The sequence below is a fragment of the Fundulus heteroclitus genome, chromosome 11 (assembly GCF_011125445.2).
Source record: "Fundulus heteroclitus isolate FHET01 chromosome 11, MU-UCD_Fhet_4.1, whole genome shotgun sequence".
Classification (NCBI taxonomy): Eukaryota; Metazoa; Chordata; class Actinopteri; order Cyprinodontiformes; family Fundulidae; genus Fundulus; species Fundulus heteroclitus.
In genome coordinates this window covers 29,687,558-29,701,012 of record NC_046371.1, presented here as the reverse complement: position 1 = coordinate 29,701,012, position 13,455 = coordinate 29,687,558, and the positions used below count along the sequence as shown (strand labels likewise).

General features: G+C 38.6%; 1 protein-coding gene across 4 annotated transcripts; it reads right to left on the bottom strand.

The window, feature by feature from the left end:
• Positions 1-4,560: 4,560 nt before the first annotated feature.
• Positions 4,561-12,618, bottom strand: LOC105927799 (protocadherin alpha-C2). 4 transcript variants are annotated; one of them, XM_012864746.3, is made up of 3 exons: positions 10,021-12,618; positions 8,423-8,459; positions 4,561-6,426 (listed from the first exon to the last, which is right to left on the bottom strand). In XM_012864746.3, exons 1-2 carry the CDS (start codon positions 12,433-12,435, stop codon positions 8,448-8,450), a joined length of 2,427 nt encoding a protein of 808 aa, XP_012720200.2. In that variant the 5' UTR covers positions 12,436-12,618; the 3' UTR covers positions 4,561-6,426; positions 8,423-8,447. The 4 variants fall into 4 exon arrangements, with proteins under 4 accessions (XP_012720200.2, XP_012720199.2, XP_035999239.1 ...); XM_012864745.3 differs by having other exon boundaries at positions 4,561-6,429; positions 10,021-12,617; XM_036143346.1 differs by lacking the exon at positions 8,423-8,459 and having other exon boundaries at positions 4,561-6,429.
• Positions 12,619-13,455: the final 837 nt, after the last annotated feature.

The window sequence follows — 13,455 nt, the reverse complement described above, 5'->3', positions numbered from 1 at the left end:
ACCTGGGGGACTTTGCTAGAAAACAGAAAATGAGTGGTCACAGGATATTCATAAAAAGCATATGGCCAAATCAAGGGAGACAAGGTTTCCAGGTAACACAATCCACCTTGTTCTTTCTCCGTCCCCAGATCTAAATCCTGTAGCTAAACTAAAGGAGTGTGCTGCAAAGAAGAGTGCTAAGGAAAGACACCACGACTCTGAATTATCTAGAGAGACTGTGCAGGACAACGGCTGAAAGATCCCTCTTGCATGCGCCCACTTTATTAAATGTTACAGATGGCCTGTCCTATTGGAAAAGGGGCTAATTGTATCTCTGTTATTTCTTAATATTAAATTTCTCCTCACTGAACAAATATAATCAAAACCTGTATAATACTCTAAATTAAGTTTGGTATGATGCTTTCTGCAATAAAAGATGAATATACTTCTAGTCTTTTCATGCATCTTTCCCCAAGGTGTAATAAACTGGAGGGCAAAGCATGAGGCACTGCTGCGTTCCTGTGTGTAATGCATTTTGAAGACAGTGTGAAGATAAATAGCTTAGAAATCTTATGGAGCACCTAACAACTTTTAAAGAAAAGAACAATCCGTTTCCTCCTTCAGGTTTTCACAAGCACATTTTTTACACTTCCATAGTTTGGTTGCGAAACCCTTTTAGAACCAGGGACATTGCCCTCTCTCAAAATCGAGCCCACAGGGGAAAAAAAAAAAACTGATGGCAGCAACACTCAGCACACATTTCTGTAGCCCAGGGTGCACTGCTTAGTTCTGCTGACCTACTTCGGATTTTCTTAAAGCACAAGTTCTGGACCTCAAGGCCTACAATGTGGCAACATTTAGTTTTGCAAAGAATATGGGTAGTGAGTTGAGACAACTTTGGCTTTTTTGAATTTTTGCAGATAGGACCTGGTAACACAGAAGTTTTCATACCCTCTGAAGCTTTCAATTTGTCATGTTGAAACTTCAAACTTCAATTTATTGTATTGGGATTGTATAAGATATTATATTTTGAAGTTGCTAAAAATGATACATGGCTTTTAAAACTTTCCATTAAAGAAAGTTTGAAAACTGAGGCGAGTTTATGTATTCAGCCCCCTATACTCTGACACCCTTTCATAAAATCAAGTGCAGCTAAATTGCCAAAGTTTGGATAAAATCATTTTCATGTATAAGACTGGCTCATGGATAACGTTACAAGACACTGCTTATATGAAACGATTTTGGATACAGGGCCATTTAATGTTACTGTGACTGAGTTGGGTGGCAAAAGAAGATCTCGTGAAAACAACACCTTATGATAAAAAATTCTATCAGCCAGTGTCCTGCAGGACTGCAGAATGAAAGTCCTGTGTGGCCGCAGCTAACAGCAAACAGACGGCTTCTGTTATCCCAAAAAAAAAAAGCGATTTGTCTGCTTCTGAAACTCCAGCAGTCGGCCCATTTGCTTTATTTAGCTTTTAATTTCTAAGAATTAGCGCAGAGTGTTACAAAGAGAAACTGGGTCAAACTCTGTGTGAGGGAATTTTCAGAGAAATAGCAAAAGGGGGGGAAGGGGAAGAAGTCACTTTTGATGACTTCTGCAATACATTTGTATCACAGACACAACAGAGACACGGATTAGAAAGCTTTATTCAAACTAGCATGATCAGGCGTTACATTAAAACCCAATAAGCAACATCAAAATTGGTCAATTAACAAGACGTGAAAATCAAGAAAAGACCGTTCTCACTCATACCGTCTTTGATTTGCTAAGCGGGGACAAAACTGGGGAGCGTTTGATGCAACTGTTGAAGCTCACTGTACATTATGACCGGCAAAGTAGCTGCAGGAAAGAAAAGAGGATTAACTCACTTATAGCCGACTAAACTGAGCACAAGCGTCCCCTGTGCCATTCAATCACAGTGAATACAGAAGATATCAAAAAGGTATGTTGTATAAAAAACACAAAGTATAAAGCAGTTTATTTTACAATTAATGCATCTACTGGCTCGTGACAGAACCCCTGTTCTGAGTCTAAAATTCGCTATCAAACAAGCAGCTCAAGATACTGTAACCTGGGAAAAACCAATTTATCACACTACACACATCAGGACTGCTGGGTTATTTAACCATATTCTGGGGTCATTCTGCCGGGACAGAGGTTGGGGACATATTGACTAAACATCGGGTCAACACTCATGACCTTGTTGGGATACAGAAGAGGCCAGAAGGATTCTCTTCGTTCCTAACGGGCGGCCATTTTGGAACATGATCAGACTTCCATGACCCTCTTCTAGACCATAAAATAGGAAATGTTTTAAAATAACGCCGCATTATAGACGCTGATTGGTTGTGTTTGTGACTTAAATTCCCACTAAAGGACAAGTTTTTTTTTCATTAAACCTTTTCCTTTTATTACTGAAAACTAATTCCAGTAATTTTTAACCAAAATAATTGGTCATAAATGTAACTTAAGCTTTAAAAGCTATGTTTTTTTTTTCAGCTTGACATGTTTTTGCAATTGTTTGTTAACATTACGATGCTATTCAGTTTTCTTATTTTGATGGTGATTATCATATTGTTGGGCCAAATGAAACTCTTCTACAGGAAAGAAGAATACATTTTAATACAATCCATTTATGCTGTATAGTCATGGTAATGTTGGGTTATGTTAACGACTACAGTTCCCTCAAAATAAGTTTATTTAATATAGTATTTACCTCTCAGCAAAGTAGCCAGCACAAATACGTGCAGGCTATGCTGATTTTTCACGCTGTGACTAAAGAATTGGTCCTAAAGTCAATGTACTGGCTTAGAAGCTATATTTGTTTCACTTTAGTTTTGTTCTTGAGATTTTTTTGTTTTAATTGTTTTAGGTTCAAAACCAATGATGCATGAGGACAAAAATCTGAATTTCGCTTAAATTACAAGTAAGAATGTTGTATTTTTATCTGGATATTTTTAATAGAGACTTAAACTAAATATACACATATTTATTTTGACCCAAATTTGACTCCTTTAGCAATCCCAGCTATTGATGTTTATTTTCAATCATTCTTTGACGGTCTTAAATGCAGATATTATTTACCTTAAATTGACTTTGTTTGAAAGCCTAGCTCATTATTCTGGGTCAAACCCGTAACCCAACCTTATAGTGTTAAATAAACATAAAAATGGATTGGCCCTCAGTCGATTAGCAATCCAATCCAAATATATGTATATTTTTAACCCAGCAGTTCTAAGAGTGTGTACAAAATGCTATTGTTTCAGCTGTCAACAGTCATCTTTTACAAGGCACGCAAGGAGCTCATCATATGTGCAACCCGATAACTGCATTAACACTGTTGAAATCAATCAGTTCTGCCACTGATTGCACATCTAACCTGCGCTTGACACAAAAGACCCCTCGTTATGCGACATGTTCAGTCTGACAAACAGCCAGCTAGATGCTTTCAAAAGGTGAGCAGCTTGAAAGACAAGAAAAGGAGGGGTAACATTTCACTGACTCAGAGCGTGAAGCCGGATACATCCAGAAATATTCCCCCTTCACCGCATTACCGCAGGAATGCTGCATGCGATCACATTTAGATTCCGTGCATATCCCAATTTCAAACTGCTGTCATCTGCTTTAATACATTTTATGCACTGTCAGCAGAGTCAGTACAGGAATACCGTCGCTATAATTAACACAATGTTCTCTTTCTTGTCCTAATCCAGCCTCCCTAACCTCACGCCAGTACATTTGATCACTTAGCAGCCCAATTAGCACTCTTAATAAGCTTCCTGTTATAGAGGAATTGAAGTCCTGGACTTGACAGTGGTGCAACAGCACTACCTTTGAGGTCAAAAAATGTTTTCTTGTTCCATTTTTTTTTTTTGTCAATACACAACTAAAACAATTGCACTACACTATAAATATGCAACATAAAATGTCCTTTAAGAAGCTCACAAAAGCAGCAATAAAGGTTACTACATAAAATATATATAAAAAACATGAATATTTATCAAAAAACATCTTGCCTCTACTTCAGATCTACACTGGCCAATATTATTACTTTTTTATATTTTTACTCTGGTTATTAAACATATTTATGATTTTTATGACCTCATATACCTTCTTTCTTTTTTTCTACTTATAATTATTAAAATCAGCTCTTACATTAACTGCCAGTTTTTTTGTTTTTTTTTGGGAGGGAGATAACAATATCGCTTCCAGCGAGTTTCTAAAGAAAACAATTGATTTACAGTGAAGTCGGTTTAGTAAAATATGGTTAACTATTTGTGTATTTAGGAATCTCTCCCCACCGGCACGACGTTGTCATGGCTGACCACACATCTCCTCTCAACTTAACTAGAAGGATGAACTGATTGTATACAACTGTACAACCGTTTATGATTTTCCTAGGAAACTCTGATTTTGCGTTGCAACATACAGGTATGGTTAAAAGTGTATATCATCATGGTCATGACTTTCATATTAATTTTGTGTTTACATCATTTAGCATTTCTTTTTCAATGCCTGAAATTACATAAATTACAAACAGTTTTAAAATGTAATTTTTTTATGTAAAAAATTACATCAAGAACTTAATAACAGTACGACTGGAAGGGCAAATTTATTTTGGACTTCTTCTAATACCCACATAGCAAAGATTATAAATATAGCTTAAATATATTCATATACCACCCCTTATATTTGGATAAATGGTCCTTTGCACGTTTCACCTCAGCTTCTTGATTTTTGTAGTCTAGCACAGACCCAACTTTTACGTGTGGTCCACAAAATCTTAATCGTTTTAAGGTTCGGTGGTTAGAAAAGGTCGCTCGGGAAGTTCTTTTGGATCATTTTCCCACCTGGACACTTAGCTGCTACCAAATGTTACCCATCTGATTCAAACTGCGACCTTCTGATGAAAGGAAATTTATTAGAATGTTCAAGAACTACCAAGGTTCAAGCCCATTGTGAATGCACCAAAATGCACATCGACAAGCGTGACTAAAATTAGCAGCCACCCACACGGACAAGACAAAAGTCTTGTGGAGGAAGATTGGTACATTAGGCTACAATAACAGAAAGTATATTGGGAATAATGGTAAGTTTTTCAAACCTAAGAACACCGGAACAACAGTCAAGCATGCTGGCGGTAGCACAATGCTTAGAGTCTGTTTCACCGCCATTAGTATGGACGCTTTACACAATGTTGGTATATTGATAAAAAACCAAAATGCCTCCAAAATGTTCAGCTAAACCTCAAATCAACAGCTACACTTTTGAAACTTAGACACAAGCTTGCCTTCCATCAAGACAATGATCCCAAACACAGATCAAAACTGACTTTAAAATGGATTACATGGCGTACGCCAAGAAAACCAACCTATTTAAACAAGCTCTACCATTTCTGCCAGGGAGAGCGGTTAGGATAGTGTTTTTTTTTTTTTTATGTTTTCAGGAACGTCTTCACAAACCTTGCTAATGGACATTTATTCAAATATCATTTGGGGTGCATGTGTATATTGGAGCCAAATCTTAACCCTGCGTGAAAGGAGAACATCCAAAACAAATTATAATTTCTAAACCCCTAATTAACATGTCAAGTTTGATGATAATGAGTGGATATACACTCCTCTCCAGAAATGTATGTCTTGCAACAATAGCATGTATATTGTTGGTTAGCCTTTATCTTCCCATATACCTGTTACCTACAATCAAATAATAAGTTGTTTTTTATATATATATATTTACCTATTTTCATTCATTCTCTTTTGTCATTTTTTTTTCAGACATTCAAAACTTGGCAACCACAACAAACATTGTATAGAAAAAGACCTAAAACTCAATCACTGATTATTAGGTAAAAGTTTGAGCCTCATCAAACAGAAAGTTTCTCCATACAAAATAGAACAAAAACACCTAGTTTCATGCCTGAATCAATGTTGTAACCAGCTACAATAATGGATTTATTAGATGGAAGAAGTATATTTACCCTGATTCATGTGTATTTCTATGATTAGGCGTGTTTCGAACTCCAGCATTTAAAAAGATAAACATTATGGCAACTAAAGTACATTAAGAACAACAGATGGCTTCTAAAAGTGTAGCACACTGTAATCCCTGGAGTAAAAAGGCTAATTTATCCACAAGGAAGTTCGTGATACACTATATGAGACCGCTCTAGTAATGTCCAGGCATCCTGTTTGTCCAAATGCTAGTTGGAAAAAGAATTTGTACTTAAAAAAAAAAAAAAAAAAAAACACTGGTAGAAGGATGAGGTGATTACTGATTGATGTTGGTGTGCAGCTTTGATGAAAACTGGGTAAATTAAGAGCTGGAGCAGATGGACTGAGGGCTGACAACTGCTTTATATCTTCTTTGCAAGTCCCTGGAAAGTTTCGGCCAGAGACTCCCATGAAGAGGTGGTTGCATCACCGCAGCTCTCTCCTGGGTTCCTGCTGAGGGAAATAACATGAAATGAGTCCACAAAACCAAGTCGGTCTCAATATAAAGTTTTAGAAAGTCCTCACTCATGCAACAGTGGATTGTGACTGGTTACTGCCACCATCGATATCTTGTCATTGGACTTAAGGGCCATTCAGAATTACAGAGGAGAGCAATGATTGGTTTCTTTATTTGATTGACATATGAGATCTTTCAGATTAGAGTTTAGGTTGTTTTCGCTAAAATGAGGAATACATATAATACAGCTGGTTTTTAATTAGGATACAGAGCATGCTATTTAAGCATGCATAAGTAGTCATCGCCACATCTAATTCTGGAGTCAGGATTTTAAACTAGGATTGGTCACTGTACCATGTACCATGACATGCGAAAGTAGCAACAATATTGTTTGAAGTGCTTAATATTTGCTTAATTTTTGTATCTGAAAGGCCATGATATTTTGACACCTACGTTTAGAAGGGAAGCTGCAGTGAGTGAAGCGGACATGTACTCGATTACCTATGCAATTCTAAGTAAGGTATTTAGAAGTTTATTTTAAGTGTACCTCATAATGACAATATTTATTTTTTTTTTTGCTGATTTTGTAAAAGTTTGTGTCAATGCATGAACTACGGCGGGTTTTTTTGTTTTTGTTTTTGACTTTCCATGGTAAAGCAACTGGTACAATAATCATCTAAGATGCAAGGATCATGGATCCATGTGTTTACTTTCAATGGGTAGGTTTGGTTAAAAAAAAAGAAAAAAAAAGGCAAAATCACCCTGGTACTTTTACTGTGTCAATACTTTTGAGCAAATATGTGGCGCATTCTACTGAACAAAACAAGACTTTAAGTATAGGTAGTATTTTTCAGAATACGTGAAAACCTAACAGCAGTGAAAATAATAGCTGGGCACTCTATAATGGAGCATGATTACTAACCCTTCTCCAGACTAAGACATCCCATACAGGATGACTCTAATGTAAGTTGTAATCAATAGTCATGTATTTTTTGACAGTTTTACATGTCGGTATTTTTTTTCCAATTTTTTTTTATTATTAAAACCTGCAAGAAGGCTATTTCATCCTTTCCTACTTGGATACAAAAGGTATTTTCACAGAAAAGTAGTAGAAGTAGAAATTAATTCAAAGGGTCACTGAATAATTTACTAACTATGGACAGATTATTTGACTATTCAAAATAATCATCATTTGTAACATATCAAAAAATCTTAGACAATAAAAAACAAGCAGGAATAGAGCTGATTGGATACTATAGATAAACTGTGATTTAATATGAGAATAAAAATATATATATTACAATCCCCTAAAATGCACTAAACTTCAAATGTGGTAATATCATAAGCCTTTTTTACTAGACTGTAATACGGTATGCCATGGTACATTTTGAGAAAGATTAATGTTATTAAAATATGGATACAGCCCGACCTTATCAAAAACAATCAATTACTTTCGTCAGATTCAAAACTCTGTCTATGTTACATTTCTAACACATTTGAAGCATTGTCTAACAGATCTTGTTTAAATCTGTTAGTGTCCTTTTTATTTCGGACAATCTGATGAGACAATTCAGCACTTAATCTTTTTTTCCAGTCAGTGCCATCACAGAGGGATGTGCACACCACACATCTGACCAGCAGCCAATTGGACTCTAATCTCTGTCCTCGATATAAGCTGGTTTTCTCACTTGATAGACCAGCCAATTCCTATCTCAGCGCTCACGTTAGAATTAGATTGAAACAGATTGTTGTTTTCACGATGGACATTTTGACCAAGCTTAAGCAGAAATATTGGATTCTGTTCCGTTTAATCGGGAAAATATGTTGACGATAAAGGATTACCCAAAAAAATTTGCATTGGAAACCGTGGCAGTTCATTTATAATTATTATTTTTTTTGTCTACCCAAAGAATGTATATGAAATAGGAAAAAGGACAATGTCTAAATAATAATAGTGGCTTTACAAATTGTAATTAGCAACCAGCATACCTCCAGTTGTAGAATGGACTTCCTTTCATTTTGAGTACTTAAGAACAAAAAGAAGAAACAAGTTCAGTGGGACGTTTGACATGCAAATGCACAATACAGATACACCCTACACAACTGTAACACCCCCCGCCCCCACCCCCACCCCCACCCCCAATGTGCACCTGTGCATTCATATTTATATTGTTTACTCTTTTAGTGCATCGCCTGGTTCAGTTTGCTTTGTAGGACCAGCTGTAGGAAAAACAAACAGCATCTGGATCATTCTCAGCACATACACACCGACGGCAGTCTTCCATGCGCCAGAGTGCTGCTTGAGATTTATAACAGATATCATTTAGTGCAGCACCATGTCTTGTCCTCAAAGAGAACCCCCTCCGACTCTGGGCTTCTTTGTAGTGCTCCCCCTCACACGCCTACTACTCATGCTGCGATTGTGTTTTGTGTATCTGCAATACATGACCTACATACCACATAAGACATCAAACACTTGCAAATTCGGGAGGTGGAGGGGGTGGGAATCTTGGCCTAATTATGACTAGAAATGCAGAAAGTTCGATCTACTGATGCACAGTTAATCAACATCAGCAGGACTCCATTACCTTAAGTGTATTTCTGACTAAATCTGCTCAATAACCCTGATATTATAAATGCATTTCTGTGTAAAGGGTGGAGCAAGCTTTGACTATGTGCATCGCTTGCTGCATTGTACATAAAGACCTTTGTAATGTAATAAAAAAAAAGAATCTTAAAGAAATTATAAAAAACATGTTCGACGAGTAAGCTGTCAAGCTTCTGTCGTTGATTAAAAAAAATAAAAAATGAACAATAACAATGAAAACATACGTTATAAAGATTTTCATGCTGGAATGAAGACTTTCAAAAGAAAATGCTAGAGCTTTATGGATGGATGGATGGATGGACACTGATTAATAAATTGATGAATGGATGGACATTCATTAATAAACTGATTGATGGATAGATAGATGGATGCATGCATGGATGGATACTGATAACACATGTATGTATGGATGTTAAGACCAAAGGAGGGATGAACTGATAGAGAGATATTCTTATCAGAGGTTGAATGGATATCTTTATTTATGTTCATCTGCGAGAATGAATGGATCCATCTATCCTCCATCTATCAATAACTGTTCCTATACTTATCCAGCTCTGGAAAACACTTTTGCATAGGAACCCTGGATTTTGATACTAAGCAATCCAAAAAAAAGTCATTTCTAATTTGCAAATGTCATTAAGGTTGCAGCAGTATAACCATTTCACACTACAATCACAGTGTTAGATATGTTGTGGTATTGCTCCCTACAAAATCTATTACTCCAATTAAATAATTGTCATTCTTAAGGGAGACAAAATAAAAATAGTGATTCTTTTGCACAGCTTGAATAGTGAAACGAGATGATCCCAACTCACTGAGCAGGACAGAGAGCCGTATATATTGCTGCAACCCTATTTCAAAAAAGTACTAACAACCCTGTAATCAAAGGGGGAAAAAATGAAATAACTTTTCATATAACAGTATATAAGCTGGATCAGTGACCAGTGATAGCAAAAGTCTGACTATCAATTCAACATACCTCCAGTGTAGATGCTCTGGAGTCTGTGGTTTCACTTGGACCTATGCTCCTGGGTATGCTGGATACAAAATATCCTGCTCCTTTGGGAATTATGGGTTGTCTCACCACCACCTTTCCCTTCCTGGTTTCTGCGAGGAACAAGCTATACCAGTAGGCATCACTGGAAATCAGGGTAGAATCGGCAATGGTGGAGCTTCTCTGGCTGATCAAGCTGTTTCTGTTGGCTGGGGGCATCTTGATGGCCTTTGGCTTTGGCTTTTGACATTTCAGGACAATGATAACCAAGATGGTTATCAACAGCAGAAAGGATACCGCTCCTAAACCTATTACAAGGTACAGGTTTAGGTTGGTGAAGACTTCATATTCTAACGGTAACTCTGTTGTCTCTAAGAAGGTCATGGCATGCTCCACTGTCGATATCTTTATGGTGACCGTGGCAGACAGAGCGGGTTGTCCGTTGTCTTTGGCAATAACTACCAGCCTCTGTTGTCTTGGGTCTCTGTAGCTGAACATCCTTGTTGTTCGGATCTCACCGTTGTACTGATCCAGGCTGAAGAGGGTTGAGTCACTGATCTGCAGTAGCTGGTAGGTGACTCTGGCGTTCTGCTCAGAGTCCGCATCGATTGCCACCACTTTAGCCACCAAGTGCCCTTTCTCTGTGGACCTCGGTATCACCTCTTCAACAACAGAGCCATGGCCCCGCCATGGTGACACAATGAGGGGAGTGTTGTCATTTTGGTCCAGAATTACAATATGAACAGTCACATTGCTGCTCAGCGGGGGAACACCGGAGTCCCTAGCCTCAATGTGGAACAGAAACTCCTTCTCTCTCTCATAGTCAAATGTCTTCAGGCCATAGAGATTGCCGTTCTCAGGATTGATGGAGAAAAGCATGGACATAGACATGTTAACTATCTCTTTCTCCATTATGAAATAAACCAAGTACTGGTTCTCATTCAAATCTGGATCATGCGCACTTAGGGATGTCAATAAACCTCCAGGTGGATTATTCTCCATAACATGGATTGTGTAGAAGGACTGAGAGAACATAGGTGCATTATCGTTGACATCCAGGATGTCTACGGTGATGGTTTCATTCTCATATAAGGCTGGAGAACCTCTGTCTTTCACTATTAGTTTGATGTCATACTTGCCTTGGACTTCTCGGTCCAGCGGCTTTGACACCAACAACTCAAAGTAACCCTCGGAGGATTTGTTTAGAAGAAAGGGTAAGGCGTTTTGCTGGTCCAGGGTGAGGTCCACGTTGCCATTGTCCCCAGAATCTCTATCACTTACGCTGACCACGGCAATCAGCGTCCCTACAGAGACATCTTCAGCCACTGACCTCTTCAGGGACTTAATGGTCACTTCTGGGTAGTTATCGTTCAGATCTGTGACGTAAACCATCACTTTGCAGTGTCCTGACAGGGAGTTTGCCCCTCTGTCCTGAGCCTGAATGTGCATCTCAAAGCTCTGGCTCTCTTCATAGTCGATTACCCCTTTCACTCTGATCTCACCTGAATTCGGATCGAGGGAGAAGAGCTCCTGCGTCTTCTCCGAGGTGTACAGTGTATAGGAGTATATCAACTCTGCGTTTGTGCCTCCATCTAAATCGGTTGCGTTTAAGGTCATCACCACTGTCCCCACCGGAGAGTTCTCCGATACATTGACTGCAAAAACGGACTGGCTGAAGGTGGGGGCGTTATCATTGATGTCCAGCACATTAATGATGATGCTGGCGGTACCGGAGCGCGGAGGCACTCCTCCATCTACCGCAGTTAAAATTAAATTATGAACTGAATGCTCCTCTCTGTCCAGTTGGCCACTGAGCACCAGATCCACGTATTTGGAGCCATCGCTGCCCGTTTGGATGTTAATGCTGAAGTAATTGCTCTCGCTGAGATAGTAGGTCTTCACAGAATTCGCCCCCACATCCGCATCCACGGCGTTGGTCAGGGAGAATCTCTCGCCAGGAGGGGTTGCCTCCGAAACGTCCAAGTGCATTGTCTTCCTGCGAAAAACGGGCGCGTTGTCGTTGATGTCCAAGATCTCCAGCTCGATGTTGAAAATGCGAACGGGGTTGGAGAGTATGACATCCATTTTAAGGAAACACGAGGTTGTTTTAGTCATGCATATACTCTCCCGGTCCATCTTTTCGCGGATGATCAGCTCCCCCGTGTCTTTGTTAATGTCGAGGTAATTTTTGCTGTGAATGACATCGAGCTTGGCGTTGCGCTCCAGCATGCTGCGAACGTCCAGACCAAGATCTGTGGCCAGATTGGCAACAAAGGAGCCCTCTTCCATCTCCTCCGGTATGGAGTAGCGGGTGATGGAGAGCGCGCATCCCCACAGCGCGACAAACGTGAAAACAGCCGAGAGCGAACATGTCCGTATGGGTGCACAATTAAGCGCCATTGTAATCGTTAATATAAAAGATGAATGTCACAAATGGGTTCTTACGACCGGGTAGTCTTCATGCAAAGGAGCGCCGGTGACATTCTAGCCTCCACGAGTTGTAGACGCCGCTGCAGCAGGCCATCTGAGGCGTGGAGCGGCTGGAGGAGCGGTGTGCGCTCTGACAGCATAGGCAGGGGCGTAACGGAGAACCTGGTGGTTGAGGGGCTTTTGAGCTGTCACTATAATGGTGCCCATCCATAAATAGTTTCACACACAAAAAAAAAAAATATATAAATAAATAAAGAAAAGAAAAAGACTTTTAGATAAAAAAAACGTTTTCAAATGCATGTTAAGCAATGTATTTCTGCAATTTAATTTATTTAAACTTTATTTAAATAGGGAAACCCTGGAGATTTTTAGTTTTATTTAGAGTTTTAACTGGACTATACTGGTGTGTACAAAAAAACATTTTTATAATGCCTTGCAAACATTCTAACTTCCCTTATATTTGCCATTCATAATTCAATGGTCTACACCCATTTACCCTTGCAGAGTTGCTGAGGGCTAGTGTCTGTCTCCAGTTGTCACTGTGCAAGACAAATCCATCAAATATATATCTTTAAATATTCTGTCAAATTAAAACTATATGTGTCGATATTCATAGCCTATCAATGTAATGTAAAAGGAAAATGCCACAAGGCTTTCATTTTAAATGTTGTACTCTTTTGTCAGACATTTGCCAGAAAGTGTGCCGTACGTTTTCTTCTGGCCTCACTCTGATACTCATTATATCAAATCCAGTGCTACCGGTTGCTTTTAGAAGGAGAGACATTTTTATTTGTATAGTATATTTCAGTAACAGGACAACTCAACATGCTTTACATGAATAGAACATAAAAAAAACACCGAGAAAATAACTTTAGAACTGGGTGATGGGCTCTGCTTTCCTAGACTCAGAAAGACTTTATTGTTATTCGACTGCACATTCACAATGTGCATTTCAGTTAAATTTAATTCCAAAACAGACGACAAAGAGAA

Bases quoted from the DNA above. Each gene is read 5' to 3' on its own strand.
- LOC105927799 (XM_036143346.1), bottom strand. From the start codon at position 12,435: ATGGCGCTTAATTGTGCACCCATACGGACATGTTCGCTCTCGGCTGTT. The intron at 6,430-10,020 runs GTATGTTGAATT...TATTTCCCTCAG, and splicing joins CCAGAGCATCTACACTGGAG to CAGGAACCCAGGAGAGAGCT.